General features: G+C 35.9%; 1 protein-coding gene and 1 non-coding gene across 4 annotated transcripts; one reads left to right on the top strand and one right to left on the bottom strand.

Moving 5' to 3' along the window:
• Positions 1-254: 254 nt before the first annotated feature.
• On the bottom strand, positions 255-326 carry TRNAD-GUC (transfer RNA aspartic acid (anticodon GUC)). Its single transcript has one exon. It is a non-coding gene; the product is annotated as a tRNA-Asp (tRNA).
• Positions 327-405: 79 nt separating this feature from the next.
• LOC130933065 (putative uridine kinase C227.14) lies at positions 406-4803 on the top strand. 3 transcript variants are annotated; one of them, XR_009067593.1, is made up of 13 exons: positions 406-483; positions 637-770; positions 999-1042; positions 1166-1243; positions 1703-1895; positions 2295-2325; positions 2405-2463; positions 2562-2635; positions 3234-3320; positions 3987-4062; positions 4196-4257; positions 4379-4407; positions 4548-4566. XR_009067593.1 is itself a non-coding variant. In XM_057862565.1 (12 exons), the coding sequence occupies exons 1-12, from the start codon at positions 438-440 to the stop codon at positions 4632-4634; spliced, it is 924 nt and encodes a 307-aa protein (XP_057718548.1). In that variant the 5' UTR covers positions 406-437; the 3' UTR covers positions 4635-4802. The 3 variants fall into 3 exon arrangements, 2 of the variants coding, with proteins under 2 accessions (XP_057718548.1, XP_057718549.1); XM_057862565.1 differs by lacking the exon at positions 3987-4062 and having other exon boundaries at positions 4548-4802; XM_057862566.1 differs by lacking the exons at positions 3987-4062; positions 4379-4407 and having other exon boundaries at positions 4548-4803.
• The last annotated feature ends 16127 nt before the right edge of the window (positions 4804-20930 follow it).

Here is a 20930-nt window from a genome sequence, read left to right as displayed (position 1 = left end):
TCAGCCATATATTTATTGGTTGTAACGTTAGCTAAAATTTCTTAATTTTCTAACATTATTGGAACGAATATTTAAGTAATCAATATTAATTAATTTTTTTCTTTGTTCTAAAATTATTTATTTTAAGCTTTATTTTTGAAAAATTCAGAATTTAAAATTAAAAAATATTAATTGATACCGGTTAAAAAATTAACTCTATTCTCTTGACAGAATGGCAGGTACCATAAGTTCGTCAGAAGATATAAAACAATCATCGCCGTTGCCGGGGATCGAACCCGGGTCACCCGCGTGACAGGCGGGAATACTCACCACTATACTACAACGACTTGGTGTTCTATGCCTAAATTAAAATTTATTTAACCTTTAGAATTGTTCGTGAGTTTAAAAACCGAAGTGAGTAATGTCTTCAACTCTCCATTGTTGAAGGTGAGAGTAACATGGAAGCAACCTTCTGTTCAACATTTCAGAGATCTTCTCGTGCTGGTGTGCTTCGATTTTCAATCTCTGATTTCTCAATTGATTGTTTTTATCATCGCATCTTGCATGCATTTAGAAATGTATAAGTAAACAAGAATACCTCTGTTTTTGTGATCGTTTTAGTGCAGTTGGTTCACTTTTGCTTTATCATTGCCACAGAACCATTGTTGCTAAGAACAGTCGGAGCTCGCCATCGGAACCGGTTTTTGCTACCCGTCGCGCGGGATAACAAGGTTTCGCCGCTGTCTTTTGCTCCAACTGGCTATGGCAGTAGCAAGATTGCTCTCTTCAAGGTTCTCGTTTTCATCTTTTCGATTATAGAGTCGAAAATTGAAAACAAATAATAATCATGATAACGGGGAAAAAACTCAGTTGAAAACTTCTCACACAGCGCGAGGACTGAGAATTGATTTTTATTTTTATTTTATGCAACTCATGTCATTCAAATAATTATTCATTTGGCTGTTTGAGATTCCACACTCAATTGATACTGTTTTTGGTGTCAACTTGTGCTCTTGAAGGTTTTATCTGCTGAGAAGGGGCAGGTTCATGTAGTAGAGAAAAGGTAATATCATATAACGGTGTGAATGGGTGTCATTTGAGGACTGCAAATTGTCTTAAATGTTTTCTTTTTCTGAGGGAGAAATAGCGATGAAGAATTAATTTAGTTACTTCTATTCCCTTGCAGTGGAGTTGAAGAGTTATATGATGAATTGGCTGCACGCCTTCTGCCTTCAGCATCGGTGTCATCAAGCCCTAATTTTAAGTAAGTTCTTGTTTGTGGAATTCTGGAAACTAGTGGAGTTGGTTCTGAATGTTACCACAATTGTACAGACTCATGTACATCCATCTCTGCATGTTAGTACTGTGTGGCAAATCCTTTTACGGTTGAAGGTTTATACTGTTGGTCCTGTTCACTCTATGTTACAGAATTATTCTAGGCATATCAAAATCCTAGCTATATTTTATTGCTTAAAATTTGAGTTATGGCAAAGTTTTTCTTCTGTTAGGAAGGCCTCATTGTTCACAGCTTCAGTTTTGCTGATACTCTACTTGCCATTTTGCATTAAATTATCAATAATCAATTACAAGAACATCTTAATTATCTTCTTCAGTTAAATGTATTAAGTATGTCTCCTATATCAGAATAAATCTGATCCTATCATCCTTTTGTTTGTGGCTCCATTTATATTCACGTATTTGTTATTTTTATGTTACTGTACAGGCACATTGTTGGCCTGGCTGGTCCGCCAGGTGCTGGAAAAAGCACTCTTGCACATGAAGTAGTCAGCCGGGTAAACAAGCTTTGGCCAGAAAGAGCTTCTTCCATGGACTCCCAGGTTCAACCTCCTGATGTTGCTATTGTAGTTCCCATGGATGGTTTCCATCTTTATCGTTCTGAACTAGATGTAATGGAGGTTAGCATCTTTCTTGTGCTTACCATTGGCTGTTGTCAATATGAATTTTCATTTATAGTTCATTTCATCTCTTCACATCATCCATAATACTGTTCTTGAAATTATAAGCTTGAAGACAGTCAAATGTGTGCTTGAAAGTCGAAAGTGCTGATTTGCATATTGCAATATCTAATAGGTCATCTGCAACGATTGGAAATGAACATGACATTTTTATTTGTTGATTTCTTGGAGGTAGAACCAAAATCGATCTTACATTCCAACCAAAGGGAGATTAGATTACATAAAACATACCAACAAACAGAATTTCTTTTTGAAGTATTGGAGTATAGTGAATGAGCTTCTTTGTTTTTGTTTAATAGCAAGGGCAATTATAATTCTGAATGGTGTTTTTGATAATAGAATCCAGAGGAAGCTCATGCCAGAAGGGGAGGTAAGGAATCTCTTTTATAGCACAAATGTCAGACATTGTGTTTGTAGAGAAAACACTGATCTTTCAATTGGTTTTTCAGCTCCATGGACATTCAATCCATCACAACTACTTACGTGTCTCAAGAATCTTAAAATTCATGTAAGGTTTATCTTTGTATGTGTTATCTTTTGTAGATTATATCCAACTATATAGGTTATTTTTAATGAGCCAAATTTGTTGGGAATCAATTTTTTCAGGGATCCGTCTATGTTCCATCATTCGACCATGGGGTTGGGGACCCATTGGAAGATGATATCTTTGTGAATGTTCAGTGAGTATCTTACATTAAGATGGGTCCCAATGATAAGCATTTTATATAGTTTTGACATGAAATATGATTTTGGACAAGGCTAAATGATGAATAATTTAAAGCTTACATGTAAAAGAAGAGAAATGACCATCATGGGTGAGATCAGAGAATAAAGTTTAATGAATTATATTCACCCTTAGAAAAATGATCCAATATTTAAATCCAGGTGAACTCCATTGTTTCGAAATCACGTAATCGTAAGTCTAGGTGATCACATTGATAAACCTAAATGTTCATGAATTTTCTGTTGAATACATGTAATAACTCTAATAGAACTTTATGATAATGTTATACATGTTTAATAAGGACTGTTTAAGCCTCTGTAGTCATCACTTCTGTTGTTTATTACATAACTGTGAAATTTGTAAATGATGCCACTAAGGTGTTCTATTTTGATATCTTCCTAAATCCTTTGCTTATCTTTAATGAACTTTATTTTTCAAATCATGGTAACCGATTTTCAAGTTGTTGCTATTTGTTAAACTGTCTACTTATTTTAGTTAATCTCAAATAAAATGTACTGCATGAAATGATTCTTTCGTTTTCTTCACTTATCTAGGCACAAAGTTGTTATTGTAGAAGGTAACTATTTGCTCTTGGAAGATGGGATTTGGAAGGAGATATCATGTTTGTTTGACGAGAAATGGTAAGTATTTTATTTTATTTGATCTACTGAGGCATATTTTTCTTCTTGTACACTTCTGTTGACCTTGAGCTTTCCAGTGTTGTATGTTAACGCTGTTGTGCAAATTCAGTTGGGACCTTAACTTTGGTTGAAAATAATTGTTCTGAAGATGATTTTACATCAATAGGAACCAAGTATCAGCTACAGGATATAAAAATCAAACTGGTGTGTACTAATGAGGAGGTATTATTCCAGTGGGGAATTCAACCTCAGAAGCATGTAGAGTGTATTAGTGTATAGTATATACACGTTTGAATATATTGAAAATTTAAGAAAAATAGCCTTGGTATAAAGGGGCTCTTCACCCTTCTATTCCCATTCTAATTAGTTTCCTGCCTAATACCCCTCTCTTCTTTCCCTGCAGAGTCTCCTAAACATTTGATTAATTGTAAAAGCCATTAAACATTAGCATCACTCTTTTCCACAATACTGAGTCACATATTCCAGCTGATCTTTAGCTGTTGCTGTATCTCATCAATGTTTTCTATTGGTTTTTGGTTTTGAAGTTTAAGTAGATAATGATTTACATAGAAACTATGATACTCTATTCAGTTTACTTTTTCTTTTCCCTCATTCTCTTCATATTAGGTACGTTAATAGTTGTACATGTCATTTGGCCCCTTCCAGGAACAGGGCGTAACTTTCACAGGGAGAAATCATAACCTATTACTCGTGGAACACTTGCTCCCCAGTTCCATAATCTGTAAAAAGAATTTCATATTTATTTTATAATCTATCATGAAAGTTGCTAACCAAATCTGAAACCAGTATTTGCTATGTCAGCGTATTATCAGGGCTACCCGTTTGTCTAATTTGTTCTTGCTGTTCTTTTGAAGGTTTATTGATATTGACATTGACAAAGCAATGCAGAGAGTTTTAAAGAGGCATATTTCAACTGGTATGGACATTGCACTTTTCTATAATATATAGATTAGTTCTAAGTTTTTCCCAGTTGGGAAGGCATTTTAAATTTACATGTAATTTTTTTCTTTTCTTTTTCCCGGGGCCCCCATATGTAGGTAAGCCTCCAGACATTGCTAAACAGCGGGTAAATTCTACATCTTATAACTTATGATGATTATGTTATTTGGCCATTCAAATCGAGTCTTTAATATATCTATTTGATGTATTTTGTTGGTAACAAGTTACAGACTTACATACAATACAACTCTGAATTTTGTGATGCAGATAGAGAACAACGACAGGCTCAATGCAGAACTCATAATGAAGTCCAAGAAAAATGCTGATATAATAATCAAGTCGGTTGATTTTTGAAGAAGCCATGAGTGTGCTTGAAGGAACAAAAGTGTATTGTAATTTCCCATATCTGATCATAAACGGGTTCTTAAGCCGCATGAGACATGAGTAATTGAGTAGTATTATATCCCTTTGATTTTTCATAGAATCCAACAAAAATTATCTGTTACTCAATTTTGTTTATAATTGCATCTTTTAAAGATGATTTTATTTAAAAATATACATAAATTTCTAAAATTATTTCAAAATGCATCTCAAACAATTGGCTACAAGCTCAGCGGACTGTTGTCACTGTCTTACAATTTACTATTTTTAAATTCATGTTAGAAATTATAAACGATTGCCATTTGGAGTTAACGCTATATAATTCAACTTTTTTATTGGTAGAAGTCGATTATTAAGATTGCCGCTCTGTAACTATAAATGATATGCCTAATTGGGGTAAGGTGTATTATAAAAATACTGTTTAATGCACGAATTTGTACTCAACAAATCAACAATATAGAAAATGAGTCCTGACAAATAAAAGAGAAGGAAGAAGGTAAACGGTGATAAAAATGCTTGTAATATCTAGAAAATGCTTTTTTAATGTAAACAAAAGATATTTAAATGTTACAATTCATTTTCACATAAAAATAAGAGAGGAGAGGGAGGGGGGAAGAAAACTATCAAGTAAAAGTTATTTCATAGACTTTTTGTTCACTAGTTTTTTTTTTTAATTTTCTGTTTCATATTTTATTTTAAGAATTCCATCATGTAGATTATGAGAAAAGTTATTTGACAATGTAAAATTATTTTATATTACCAACATATTGAAATTAATTTTTTTTAACAGATGCATATCATATATTTAGAAGTTCAAAAATCCTCTAAAATGCATTAACATAAAGCTAGTTAGAAGAAGCTAATTATGACAGGAAAAAAAAGAAGAAAATAAACTAATAATAATATCTTTGTCAACTAAGATTAGATATAGTTAATTTGACAATTCACTACTAAATCATAGAGAATTCTTCAAACCAATTCTAGTTTTCGATTAGCTTGAGTTTATTAGTACATTGGATCTAAGGCTTTATTTCATTCTATGTTTAGAAAATCAGACAATATACAGTACAAATCATATTTAAATATAAAACCTTTTTTTTTTCTCTTATATGTGTATTCTTTTTAATAATTTTTTTCAAAATTTGAACATATGTCTTCTTTTTTAGAGTAGTGTTGCTCCTTTATTAATTATTATTATTGCTCCCAATACTAACTGATTTCTAATAATAATTAGACGCATCTCTCTCTCTCTCTCTCTCTCTCTCTATATATATATATATATATAATACACACATAGAATTCAACTAATTCATGCATTATAGATTTTCCAAATTTAAGAAATAGATCAAAAGTGCACTAATTAAAGTATTGGATCCAACATGATGCATGTTCCTTAGAATTGTAATACAATTACATTCCATTCTCTAATGCTGGATGTCCCTGAAGATCAAATAAAGCACAACATATGATAATTGTGTTGTCAGCCACCTCACTTAAGGGAGACATTAGATTCAAAAATAACAAAATCATAATCTTCCATACATCAAATTTTTTACTATCTTCAACAATTTACCACATATACAGAACTGCCAATTATATGGTTTCCACCCAACCACATGCTACATACATACATATCCCAATTCTCACGAAAATAATTTAGACAAATCTATACATGTTTTTAGTTAATATGCGTTTAATAATTTCACAAAACTTAATTAAACTGAATATGATTATGTAAAAATTATTATTTACAATTGCAATTCTCATTAGAACTAGTTTAACCCCCCTCTCAAAATAGATTTTATCCAAGTTAGTGTTTGGCTTCCCCATTTTGTCTTTGAAATCAACAATTCGGTATTCTTTCACGAGTTATATTTTAGAATTAATTGGGTTAAACTCGTCAATTTTAAATTAAGTTCTGGCAATAAATAATTTGAAAATGAATATGTAATCATCCTATATATTGAGTCATGTATTCTTTTTTTTTTTTGGATAGTTTGTTCCTTGAAATTGACTCATTTTCACCGTAAATATATAGTGAAACTGTCGTTAACAAAGTTTTTCATACACGGTTAAGTAAAATAACAATGCAAGAAAATTAATGAAGTATGGCTTTCAATAATAACCAGAATATTTTTAGTTATCAACGCCTTAATTGTTCTTACCCTTTTTAGTTATCAAGGCCTTATTAACAAGTCAAGGAGTATTAGTTTTTACCCTTTTTGTTCTTTTACCTTCACTTTTTTTTTTTATTTTAAAATTAGATTATTTTGGGAATGCTCTCTGCAAGTCTTTGCTAGGCAACAAGGCAACAATAATGCATAGGTTCTATTCATTTTTATATAATGATGAATAAAAAGGGAAAAATAATTAAACAATGAAGATAATGACATCACGATGAGTTTCTGTTTAATGATCAACATGCAGCACTAGCTATGAGTTTCTGTTATACGCATTTCATCATTTTTTTTCCCACTAATATCTCCCCACCTCACCATTCCACAAAACGTTGAGATATTATGAAATGGAATAGAATTATAAGTTTAAAGAACCTATTTTTTAATGGCATGCATAAATGCTCCATCACCACGCACATGTTCTTAGCTTGTTTTCCCATCCACTATCCTCAGGGAGCATTTCCAGCAATATCTATTCATCACTCTTATATTCCTTAGCTTTCTTTATTATTTAAAATAAATAATAAAATATTAGTTGATTTATATATGTTAAGGAATAGCATCATTTTTAATAGGAAATATATGTTTGAAGATAATTTTATTTAAATATATAGAACACGAAAATATATACAATTGCTATAATAGATCAATACAAGCAGATAGAAGTTAAGATACATTATTATTATTATATGTTCTCAAACTTCTAATTATATGATAAAACCAAGTCTAACAACATAATTTAGAGTCATTACTATTTCTGTTCGTGTAATTGATACTTAGACATCTCACTATTTTAATTTGTTTAAAATATTTATATTATATTACAAACCACAATGATACACAAATACATGATTAACTACTAAAAATAATAATTTAACAGCCTGCTATTTCATTCTTAATAAAGAATGAAACAGATCATCTTGCATTTCTTTATGGCTCTTGGTGCTGATGAAGAAAGAAAATCAAACAAATTTTATTATTATTATTAAAATGTGCTATAATATATATGGCATGCACTGTAGTTAGACTATATCTAATTATACTTGAAAGAAATTAAATCATTACAATTAATTAATTAGTATATCACATATAAATAGTAATATAAAGATTAATATATTATATATATATACACTAACCAAGACCAATGGCCTCTTAAGCTTGCATGATTTCACAAACATCCTGGTGGTACGGTTAATTGAGATAAAGGAAATTAAAACTATGTTATATCATATATGCACATCACTTTTATCTATATATATAATGAAAACATTATTTCATGTTAATATGAAAAAAACCTATCACTTTCTATACTAACAAAAGAAAAATTTCATCAATTTGTGGGGATATATAGTAGACAAATGTCATCATCTATGGTTCATGAAAGTTGACGGACATCATCTTTGACCAAATTTCTTTTCCAATTTTTTTTATTAATCATTATAGCAATAAATTTAAGTTACTGTACTGCTTCAATTTCAAAGATGAATCATTGCGTTTCTTTTTATGGTAGCAAGTTACTAGGGCACCCCAAAAATATTTATCTGATAAATATGGTTTTTTTTATATAACTCCCTAACCCTATTCCATATGTGCGCCCTCTAGGCCACCCCACATTACTCTCCTAATCTTTTTATTTTCTTCATTTGTATTATATATGTATCTTAAATTTAATTATTAACATTATTACAATTTAGAGGGGGAGAGTAAAAAAAAAATAAATGAATCAACAATGAAGAATAACAAGTGATGATCATCGCACTGGGCAACTATAATGTGTATCGTAGAGATTAAGTATAGAAAATTTAATTTTTTTTTAAATTTTTACTTTTTTGGAGGATTATAATTTAATATTTAAATTTAGGATTTAAAATTTAGAGTTTAAAATTTTGTTGATAGTAATAAAAAAAATAGTTGGTTGTCCAGTTGAATTTATTATTAAATTATATTATACTAAATTAGAACATTAATCTCTGATGCTATTGCAAATTTACGATGAACTTTTGTGCATAGTATAATGAATTAAAATTATTGTCTTTTGAGTTAGTTTCAGTAATAATCATTTAACAAGAAGACAATATAAATATGGAATTGATTGAATTTAGTAGCTCAGTAATGAAGCTCTTGATCATTATACAGACAATATTATATAACAAGAAGGCAGAGTCCAGTGATAGAGCAAAAACTAAAACTAATATATGATAACTAAGATGACTAACTATTCTATTATAGTAAACGTCTGTGGTATATTATTAATAATTATATTCTGGTTACTTTTATGAATATGTAAAAGTAGTTCCTTTTCCTTGGATCTTGCATGATCAGATCCAAGATAATTATTACGAACTATGACACAATCATAACACAAGAATTTAACGTGAAAACTTTAATTATTGGAGAAAAAATTACGGTCGTTGTCAAATGATAATCAGAGAATATCACTATGTGAAAATTGTTACAACACATAGACTTCTTTCTCTCTAACACGGCACCCCAGTATACCCACACTTTCAAAGCAAATATTTAACTACACCTTACAACACTCTCTAATCAAAGGTATAGAGGAAAAGAAAAGTCAAATACAAGCTTTAAGTGTTTTTGACTGGTGCAAAAAATATGGAGAACTTAGCCTCATATTTATAGCCTAGGCCACCCACTCCATTTGCTATCCTAAGCAATGTGGGACTAATTCAACAAAATTCTAACAATCTCCACCTTGATTGAAATAGTTACACATCTTCAGCTTTCATAGTCAACACCGACAATTCTTTGCTGCCATTGTCTATACCGACAATCATAGTTTAGAGAACTATCATAATCCACCATGAAAGTATACTCACTTGAAATTAGACCACTCCAAGTATTTCGCCTTGGTACAGATCGAACCTTGCTGAAAATTCATGGTGCAACTTCCAAATTGGCTTTTCCTGGAAGTTCTTTAGCCATCGACATAACTCCGTCACACACCTTGCATCTCAACGCCAACCAATGCCCGTGTGCAATTGTGGATCCGATTGCCACAACTTATCCTTATCCATGGCAGTGCGATAATACCATGAGGATACTTCTTGTCTTCTAGAGAACATCATCTTCTCTCATAGAGAGAGCAAATACCAGAGATCTTCTCTTTCAACGCCTTGTGCAAACCTGATTGTATCAACACATCCTTGACTTGTATTTGCCACAAACCAAAATTGATTCTTCCATCAAATTTCTCTATTTCAAGCTTCACAGCACTTGAATATCCTGACATTGTTGCAACCGTATACTGGAATAGTATAACTCAACTGTAGACCGTGCACTGATGTGCGGAAAACGATCCGACACAAAACTCACCGGCAAGTGTACCGGGTCGCATCAAGTAATAATAACTCACATGAGTGAGGTCGATCCCACAGGGATTGAAGGATTGAGCAATTTTAGTTTAGTGGTTGAATTAGTCAAGCAAACAAGTGTTGATTGTGTGAATTTGTGTTGACAGAATGTAAATTGCATAGAATGTAAAAGGGGAGTGGGTGATTTGCAGGAAATTAAAGGGAACAAAAAGAAAAAGAGCTGAATCTTAAAGTGCAAGTAATGTAAATTGCAGAAACTTAAAGTGCAAGAAATATAACTGACTTGAATTATAAAAGGGAAGTGGGATGTGGGATTGCAGAAATTAGACAGGAAGAGTAAAATTAAACAAGCAGAAGAGTAGATGATGGATTCAATTCAACCAGATTTCAGATTAAAAGGAAAATAAGCTTGGTGTAGCAATTAAACAAGGAAATTAAAATAGAAATCAATAGATCTCAGGACCCAAGAGACTAGATAGCCAAGTCTAGATCTCACTGCCTTCCTAGATCCAAATCCACAGAGCAATTGCAAAATTAAAGAAGAGAATAGTGTAGACAAGTAAATCTGAGTTCAATATCCAGAAACTTCAATAAGAGAACAGAGGAATCTCAGGATGAGATTGAAACAGAATTCCTTCAATTTCTCAACACCCAAGACTTAAGTAAAATTGTGCAGAAAAGAAAACAATAAAACCCAGAGGAAGAGAATTCAATTCTCCTCCCTGAAACTCTCTCAAAATAACAAGTAAGCTCTCCAAACTCTCAATGAAAACTCCAAAGGGAAAGCCCCCCGAAAACTTTAAATCCTAAGCTATATATACACTTTCTTCTAATGATCTTCAAGCCTTGAATTGGGCCTTGGCCTTGATGGAATTGGGTTGCTAGTTGCCTCCGTTGATTGCTCTAAATGTTGGGAAGAAAACCACTTGTGAACCGGCCATGCAAGTATCACGTTTGAGCCAACGTTTGAGGGCAAACGTTGACTCAAACGTTGCTGAGTGAATGATGCAGCAGAGGCCGTTGCTGTCATCCACGTTTGGCTCAACGTTTGAGGTCAAACGTGAGCTCAAACGTGGATCCCCTATGCTTGCTTTTTGGCCAACGTTTGGCCCAACGTTTGAGGTCAAACGTTGGCGCAAACGTGGCTCAATTAACTCATCAATCAGGGGTGCTCTTCCATGCTCTTATTCATCAAAATGTCGCCAACGTTTGACCCGACGTTTGAGGTCAAACGTTGGCTCAAGCGTTGGTTTAGCCCAAGACCCTTTTCTTCATTATTGGCGCCAACGTTTGCCTCAGCGTTTGAGGTCAAACGTTGGCGCAAACTTCATCCTCCCAGGGCTTCAAATTTTCTTCTTGGGGTGCCAACGTTTGCCTCAAAGTTTGAGGTCAAACGTTGGCTCCAACGTTGGCCTCCATGAGCATTTCTTTCGGCCAACGTTTGCCTCAAAGCTTGAGGTCAAACGTTGGCCTCCATGGTTTCTTTCCTTCAGCCAACGTTTGCCTCAAAGCTTGAGGTCAAACGTTGGCTCCAACGTTGCCTCCCAGGGGCTTCTTTTTGAGCTTCCTGCATCCTCCTTCCAAGCCTTGTTTCACCTATCATCAATCAATCAAAATCATCAAAGCTATGCTTCAGATCATGAGAATATTTACCTTCTAAAATGTATGACAATTATAACACAATATCTCATGAAAAGGCATCATTTTATACATGATTGATTGAGTCAAAGATAACATGAATTTCAACCCTATTGGCTTACTTATGGCTTAAGAAAGTGTATAAAACTAATTAAAAACAACGAAAAAGGCTAGTAAAACTAGGCTAAGATGACTTGTCATCACAACACCAAACTTAAAACTTGCTTGTCCCCAAGCAAGAAAAGAATTATTGAGAAGAAAGGATGAAAGAGGAAGATGAGGTAAATGTTAGTAGAAGATTATTGGTAGCTCATGGGGTTTTATGCAGACATGTGACTACTCACTTTTTATTGACTTATAGGCCTAGAAGTTTCCCTCTAAGCATCAAGCAACACATTGCTATGACCTCTCATTATTCTTTTGTCCTTGTTTACTAAAAAAAACTTTTTAAGCTTTAATTTAGTGTCATGTGTAACAAGCTTCTTTTCTTTACTTGTGCTTGACACATTATTCACTTTAGACACTTGGCTTACATTCCTTCTTAGAACATTGATGCCCAGCACCTCTTTGGGTCACTAAATGCCTTGTAGTTAGGTTGCTCTTGATGGTGGACTTTCAGTTGATAATCCCGGGTTAGTTAACCCAAGTTACCAAGTGTTAAAGCACTCCAAAGAACTTAATAATCCAAGCAGATCCTAGTACAAGAACACCACAGGCATATGCTCTAAGGTTCAAGCTATTGGTGTCTAGCTTATTTCTTATTTCTTTTGTTCTTGTTGCTGCCATTTTGGCTTTTCTCATTTCATCTTTCTTTTCTTTTTAGCCAAGGACTTTTTATTTATTTGAGATTCATAGACAATGAGCTGCTTTTCAACTAAAAAAAAAAAACATTCTGTGCCTTTTATTCACTAAAAGTGAGTCACAACACACTCACACATGTATACCTCCACTTACTATTATTTGACTCTTAGCTAACAATTAACCATATTGCTTCCTTTTTCAAACATTTCTTTTATTGAATTGAAAGAACTTAGGGACAGAACAAGCATTAAGTGAAAGCAAATAAACAAGCACACACTTAGACTAGCTTACTTATTTTATGAAAGATAAACATAAAGTAACACTTAAAATAACAACTCAAGATGCAAAGAGCAATTTAAACAAAAAGGATGCATGCTTTTTCTTGTGGTGATGAACAAGGATTGAATCCACCTTTCATTTGTCATGCTTGTTCTTTCTTCTTGTATTTGCTTGGGAATTGATGCCCTCTGTGTCCAAGCCTGTTGTGCTCCTTTTGAGTTATGATGAATAATATCTTCAAATGGTTATTAGTTCCCTGCATAATTCTCAAAAGTTGCTTGCTTCTCAAGCCCTTAGGTGACTGGTTAGTATGCATGAATTGAATGTGGCATTTGGATTTAATTTGGTGTGGGAACACCAAACTTAATTCCTTGCCATTTCCTTTGATGCAACAGATTGACTATATGTAAGATCTTGTGTCTTTGCTAAAGGTTATAAAATTAAAACTAGAAAGCCATTAAATGGTTGAATGATTTGTCTGATTGCTTGGAGCTAGCTTTGTGCAGGAGGTGAGAATGTGCTTTTAAGTAAGACTTTGGTGGAACACCAAACTTAGAATGCTTCATTCTCTCTTAATTTGTTTTGGTGTGGAACACCAAACTTAGCTCCTTGCGATACATATCAATCATTCAACTTTTTTTTTTATTGAAAGAGTTAGGAAAGAAAACTACCTCAGGTTGGGTTGCCTCCCAACAAGCGCTCTTTTAATGTCACTAGCTTGACATTCTTCATTTTTTTTTGTTTCAGGGAGGTTGTAAGCTTTGAACCTCCTTTTCCTTGTCCCAATGTCCTCCTAAGTACAGCTTTGCTCTGTGACCATTTGCTGTGAATTGACTCTTTGTTACCTCATCAAACAATTCAATACTCCCATAAGGGAAAACCTTAGTTACCAAATATGGACCAGTCCACTTGGATTTAAGTTTGCCAGGAAATATCTTGAGCCTGGAGTTGTACAAAAGTACTTGCTGCCCAGGTTTGAACTCTTTCTTCATGACCTTTTTGTCATGCCACCTCTTGGCTTTTTCCTTGTATATTTTGGCGCTTTCATATGCTTCTAATCTAAATTCATCAAGCTCATTTAACTGCAACAACCTTTTCTCGCCCGCTGCTTCAGAGTCAAGGTTCAGGAGTTTAGTAGCCCAAAAAGCTTTGTGTTCAAGCTCTACTGGTAGGTGACATGATTTGCCATAGAGTAGCTGGAAAGGTGACTTCCCAATGGGAGTTTTGAAAGCTGTCCTGTATGCCCAGAGTGCATCCTCTAGCTTCCGAGCCCAATCTTTTCTTGAACTTCCTACTGTTTTTTCTAAGATCTTCTTCAGTTCCCTATTTGCTAACTCAGCCTGTCCATTGGTCTGAGGGTGATATGGCGTAGCTACTTTATGGATCACTCCATATTTATGGAGCAGCTTCTCCATTTGTTTGTTGCAAAAATGGCTACCACCGTCACTCACAAGACCCTTGGGAACTCCATATCTAGTGAAAATGTGCTTCTTGAGAAATTGAAGGACAATCTGTGCATCACATGTGGTTGTGGCTATAGCTTCCACCCACTTTGAGACGTATTCTACTGCCACCAAAATATATCTGAAAGAATAGGAAGGAGGGAAAGGTCCCATAAAATCAATTCCCCATAAATCAAATAGTTCCACTTCCAGGATGAAGTTTTGAGGCATCTCATTCCTCCTCGTCAAGCCTCCTGTTCTCTGGCATTCATTGCACTGATGGACAAATTCTCTAGCATCTTTGAAGATGGTTGGCCAATAGAACCCACTCTGTAATATCTTTGCAGCTGTTCTTTCTGGACCAAAATATCCACCATAGGCAGACCCATGACAATGCCACAGTATATTTCTTGTTTCACTCTCAGGAACACACCGCCTAATTACTCCATCAGAACATCTCTTGAACAGGAAGGGTTCATCCCACAAGAACTTCTTTGCTTCACTGATTAGTCTCTTCACTTGTTGCTTAGATAATTCTTGAGGTATCTTCTTTCCTACCTTGTAATTTGCTATGTCAGCAAACCAAGGTGCATGTTGAATCTGTAGCAGATGTTCATCCGGGAAGTTTTCATTCACTGGCTGTGAGGCTTCTTGAATTGTTTCTTTTGGCAATCTTGATAGATGATCGGCAACTTTGTTTTCAGTGCCCTTCCTGTCTTTTATTTCAATATCAAATTCTTGTAAGAGTAATATCCACCTGATAAATCTTGGTTTAGCATCCTGTTTTGACATTAAATACTTAATGGCAGCATGATCAGTGTAAACCACAGTTTTGGATCCTATCAAGTATGATCTAAACTTATCAAATGCATACACTACAGCTAACAATTCTTTTTCTGTTGTGGTGTAATTTTTTTGGGCCTCATTCAAAACTTTACTTGCATAATATATAACATGATGCAAGTTTCCCTTCTTTTGTCCAAGCACAGCACCAATTGCAATGTTACTTGCATCACACATGAGTTCAAAAGGTAATTCCCAATCTAGGGGTGTGATAATTGGTGCTGTGGTGAGTCTATTTTTTAAAGTTTCAAAAGAATGCTGGCAGTTTTCATCAAAAACAAAAGGAACATCAACCATAAGCAGATTACTCAAAGGTTTAGCTATTTTAGAAAAATCTTTGATAAATCTTCTATAAAATCCTGCATGCCCTAAGAAACTTCTAACAGACTTCACATTGGTTGGTGGGGGAAGCTTTTCTATGATTTCTACTTTTGCTTTATCAACTTCTATCCCTTTTCTTGAAACTTTGTGACCAAGAACAATCCCTTCTCGTACCATGAAATGGCACTTTTCCCAATTCAAAACCAAATTAGTTTCTTGGCATCGTTTCAAGACTAGAGTTAGATGTTGCAAACAATCATAGAAGTTGTCACCAAAAACAGAAAAGTCATCCATGAAAACTTCTAAGAACTTTTCGACCATATCTGAAAAAATTGCAAGCATACACCTTTGAAAAGTGGCTGGGGCATTGCATAGCCCGAATGGCATTCTTCTATAGGCAAAAACTCCAAATGGGCATGTAAAAGAGGTCTTTTCCTGGTCTTTTGGATCCACCACTATCTGATTATATCCGGAGTAGCCATCAAGGAAACAATAGTAGGCATGGCCGGCTAATCTCTCAAGCATCTGATCAATAAAGGGAAGAGGGAAATGGTCTTTACGGGTGGCATCATTTAGCCTCCTGTAGTCAATGCACATCCTCCATCCTGTCACAGTTCTTGTGGGAATGAGTTCATTCTTCTCATTAACGATGACCGTCATCCCACCCTTCTTTGGTACTACTTGGACTGGACTTATCCATGAGCTGTCAGAGATGGGATAGATTATCCCTGCATTCCACAACTTCACTACTTCCTTTTGGATGACTTCTTTCATAGTGGGGTTTAACCTTCTCTGGGGTTGAATAACTGGTTTGGAGTTGTCTTCCAAGAGGATTTTATGCATGCACACTGCTGGGCTAATGCCCTTCAAATCATCAATGGTCCATCCTAGTGCATCCTTGTGGGCTTTGAGTACATCAATAAGTTCTTCTTCTTCCCTTTTTGTTAGGGATGAATTGATGATCACAGGAAAACTCTCTGATGTGCCAAGGAATGCATATTTGAGATGGGTGGGTAATGGCTTCAATTCTTGTTTTTGTACTTCTTCTTTCTTATCTGATTTTGCCTTTTGGTCAGTAGAAATCTCAGCTGCCTGTTCCTTGGTTGTCTCTTGACCACTTTCCTCTTCTTGTTCATGCTGGTTGGCTTCCAACACTTCTTCCACCAAGTTTTCTATCATGTCCACACTTAAGTATTCTTCTTGTTCGGGGAGTTGCTGCATTGACTTGAAGACATTTATGACCATTTGCTCATTGTGTACTCTGAAGATCATTTCTCCTTTTTCCACATCAATTATAGCTCTTGCAGTGGCTAAAAATGGTCGTCCCAGGATGATTGAATTGTTTCCTTCCTCTTCAGTGTCCAAAATTACAAAATCTGCGGGGAAAATGAACTCCCCAACCTTTACTAACAGATTTTCCACAATTCCGTTAGGTGTCTTAATTGATCTGTCAGCCATGACTAGTGACATCCTGGTGGGTTTGAGTTCTTCTATAGCAAGCTTCCTCATCATAGACAAGGGCATCAAGTTGATACTGGCTCCAAGATCACAGAGGGCCTTGTCTAGTGTCATGTTGCCTATGGTACAGGCGACTACAAAACTTCCTGGGTCTTTGAGCTTTGGTGGAATCCCTTTTTGAAGTACCGCGCTACATTCTTCAGTGAGGAGTACAGTCTCCTTCTCCAGCCAGCTTCTTTTCTTGTTGATGAGTTCCTTCAAGAACTTGGCATATAAGGGCATCTGTTCCAATGCCTCAGCCAGGGGAATGTTGATTTCCAACTTCTTGAAAGTTTCCAGGAATTTGTGGAAATGTTGGTCTTTGGTTTCTTTGTTGAACCTCTGTGGATATGGCAGTGGAGGGTTGAGGTCCTTCTCCTTTTTCTGTTGTCCTTGAATTGCTTCTTCTTCTCTCTTTTGTGTGTTAATTGACTGGTCTTCTTCTCCTTTGGGATTCTCTGTGTTCTTGTTTGGCACCATGTCCTGATCATTGGCTTCCTCTGCAACTATTTGCTTTTTGCTGCTCTCCACCTGTTTCTTTGCAGTGTCATTGTTGCTCCCCAATATTCTCCCACTCCTTAGCTGTATCGCCTTACATTCTTCTTTAGGATTTGGGATTGTGTCACTTGGCAGGGAACTTGATGGCCTCTCAGTTGCAAAATGTTTAGAGAGTTGGCCTATTTGTCTTTCCATGTTCTTGATGGAGGCTTCTTGATTTTTGGCCGTCATTTCTTGATGTTTCCACAGCTTGTCTATCAAGGTTTCTAGGTTAGTGATTCTTTGAGATTCAGGAGGTGCTTGTGGTTGGTTGTGAGGTGTGGGTGGTTGATGGTGAGTGTTTTGGTTGATAGATTGGCTATGGGTTGGATAATGGTTAGAGTTGGGGTAGGTGTTTTGTGGTTTTCTGAATGAATTTTGGTTGTTGTTTTGCTGGTTGTTCCTTGGGTTATTTTGTGTTGTGTTTCTTTGCCAGGATTGTTGGTTATGGTTATGGTTATCTCCCCATCTGAGGTTGGGGTGGTTCTTCCAGGAAGGGTTGTAGGTCTCCCCATAAACTTCATTCTGTCCAGGATTTTGGTTATGCATGTATTGCACTTGCTCCTGTTGTTGCTCCTCTTGGTTTTCTTCATTCTGTCCCCATACAGCTGATGGTTGGCTTGTGTTCACAGCTGCTACTTGAAGGCTGTCAATTCTTTTGGCCATTTGTTCAAACTGTTGTTGCATTTGTTGTTGCATCATCTTGTTTTGAGCCAAGATGGAATCCACTCCTTCCAGTTCTAGTACCCCCTTTCTCTGTGATGGTTGGCGGGTTCTTTGGTGAGCAAAGAAGTATTGGTTGTTGGCCACCATGTCCACAAGATTCTGGGCTTCTTCAGCAGTTTTCATCAGTTGTAATGAGCCTCCAGCAGAGTGATCTAATGCCTATTGAGATTTCAATGTCAGGCCTTCATAGAAATTCTGCAGCACATCCCATTCATTGAACATCTCTGGGGGACATTTTCTGATCAAGGCTTTGTATCTTTCCCATGCTTCATATAAGGATTCGGCATCTAATTGGGTGAATGTCTGCACCTCAGTTTTCAGCCTAATAATCCTTTGGGGTGGGTAGAATTTGGCTAAAAATTTAGTCACCAAATCGTCCCAACTAGTGATACTTCCTTTGGGAAAAGTTTCAAGCCATTGTGCAGCCTTATCCCTTAATGAAAATGGGAATAGCAGGAGCTTGTATGTTTCAGGATTCACACCATTGGATTTGACAGTGTCACAAATTCTTAGGAATGTGGATAAATGCTGATTAGGATCTTCCAATGGGCTTCCTCCATAGGAACAATTGTTCTGGACAAGGGTAATGAGTTGTGGTTTTAGCTCGAAGTTGTTTGCATTGACATTGGGAGTGAGGATGCTACTCCCACAATGTCCTGGATTTGCAAAAGTGTATGAGGCTAGGACTCTTCTTTGAGGGGGGTTATTGTTGTTGTTGTTAGCTGCTCCCTCTGTTGCATTCAGATTTGAGTGATTTCCTTCCATTTCGTGATATTCTTCTTCCTCAGATTCTTCCTCTCCAACGATACCTTTCCCTCTTTCAGCTCTTCTTATTCTCCTGAGAGTCCTCTGATCAGATTCAGATAGAATAGGGATAGCTCTCCCTATACCTATCATACAAACAGGGCAGGAGAAACACACAACCAGTGATACTTCACTCTATTGCTAGAATGAAGTTTGAGTTAGCTTAAACAAAAATTCAAACAGTTAGTGGGTTAGTCAAAATTAAAGAAAAAGTGCTTGATCTAAACTACCACCTCACTTAATCATTGTCAATCTATTCAATCCCCGGCAACGGCGCCAAAAACATGATGTGCGGAAAACGATCCGACATAAAACTCACCGGCAAGTGTACCGGGTCGCATCAAGTAATAATAACTCACATGAGTGAGGTCGATCCCATAGGGATTGAAGGATTGAGCAATTTTAGTTTAGTGGTTGAATTAGTCAAGCAAACAAGTGTTGATTGTGTGAATTTGTGTTGACAGAATGTAAATTGCATAGAATGTAAAAGGGGAGTGGGTGATTTGCAGGAAATTAAAGGGAACAAAAAGAAAAAGAGCTGAATCTTAAAGTGTAAGTAATGTAAATTGCAGAAACTTAAAGTGCAAGAAATATAACTGACTTGAATTATAAAAGGGAAGTGGGATGTGGGATTGCAGAAATTAGACAGGAAGAGTAAAATTAAACAAGCAGAAGAGTAGATGATGGATTCAATTCAACCAGATTTCAGATTAAAAGGAAAATAAGCTTGGTGTAGCAATTAAACAAGGAAATTAAAATAGAAATTAATAGATCTCAGGACCCAAGAGACTAGATAGCCAAGTCTAGATCTCACTACCTTCCTAGATCCAAATCCACAGAGCAATTGCAAAATTAAAGAAGAGAATAGTGTAGACAAGTAAATCTGAGTTCAATATCCAGAAACTTCAATAAGAGAACAGAGGGATCTCAGGGTGAGATTGAAACAGAATTCCTTCAATTCTCAACACCCAAGACTCAAGTAAAATTGTGCAGAAAGAAAACAATAAAACCCAGAGGAATTCTCCTCCCAGAAACTCTCTCAAAAATAACAAGTAAGCTCTCCGAAAACTCTCAATCAATACTCCTAAGGAAAAGCTCCCTAAAAACTTTAAATTCTAAGCTATTTATACACTTTCTTCTAATGATCTTCAAGCCTTGAATTGGGCCTTGGCCTTGATGGAATTGGGTTGCTAGTTGCCTCCGTTGATTGCTCTAAATGTTGGGAAGAAAACCACTTGTGAACCGGCCATGCAAGTATCACGTTTGAGCCAACGTTTGAGGGCAAACGTTGACTCAAACGTTGCTGAGTGAATGATGCAGCAGAGGCCGTTGCTGTCATCCACGTTTGGCTCAACGTTTGAGGTCAAACGTGAGCTCAAACGTGGATCCCCTATGCTTGCTTTTTGGCCAACGTTTGGCCCAACGTTTGAGGTCAAACGTTGGCGCAAACGTGGCTCAATTAACTCATCAATCAGGGGTGCTCTTCCATGCTCTTATTCATCAAAATGTCGCCAACGTTTGACCCGACGTTTGAGGTCAAACGTTGGCTCAAACGTTGGTTTAGCCCAAGACCCTTTTCTTCATTATTGGCGCCAACGTTTGCCTCAGCGTTTGAGGTCAAACATTGGCGCAAACTTCATCCTCCCAGGGCTTCAAATTTTCTTCTTGGGGTGCCAACGTTTGCCTCAAAGTTTGAGGTCAAACGTTGGCTCCAACGTTGGCCTCCATGAGCATTTCTTTCGGCCAACGTTTGCCTCAAAGCTTGAGGTCAAACGTTGGCCTCCATGGTTTCTTTCCTTCAGCCAACGTTTGCCTCAAAGCTTGAGGTCAAACGTTGGCTCCAACGTTGCCTCCCAGGGGCTTCTTTTTGAG

Source organism: Arachis stenosperma, chromosome 6, assembly GCF_014773155.1.
Source record: "Arachis stenosperma cultivar V10309 chromosome 6, arast.V10309.gnm1.PFL2, whole genome shotgun sequence".
In the NCBI taxonomy this organism is placed as follows: Eukaryota; Viridiplantae; Streptophyta; class Magnoliopsida; order Fabales; family Fabaceae; genus Arachis; species Arachis stenosperma.
This window is presented reverse-complemented; position numbering and strand designations above follow the sequence as displayed.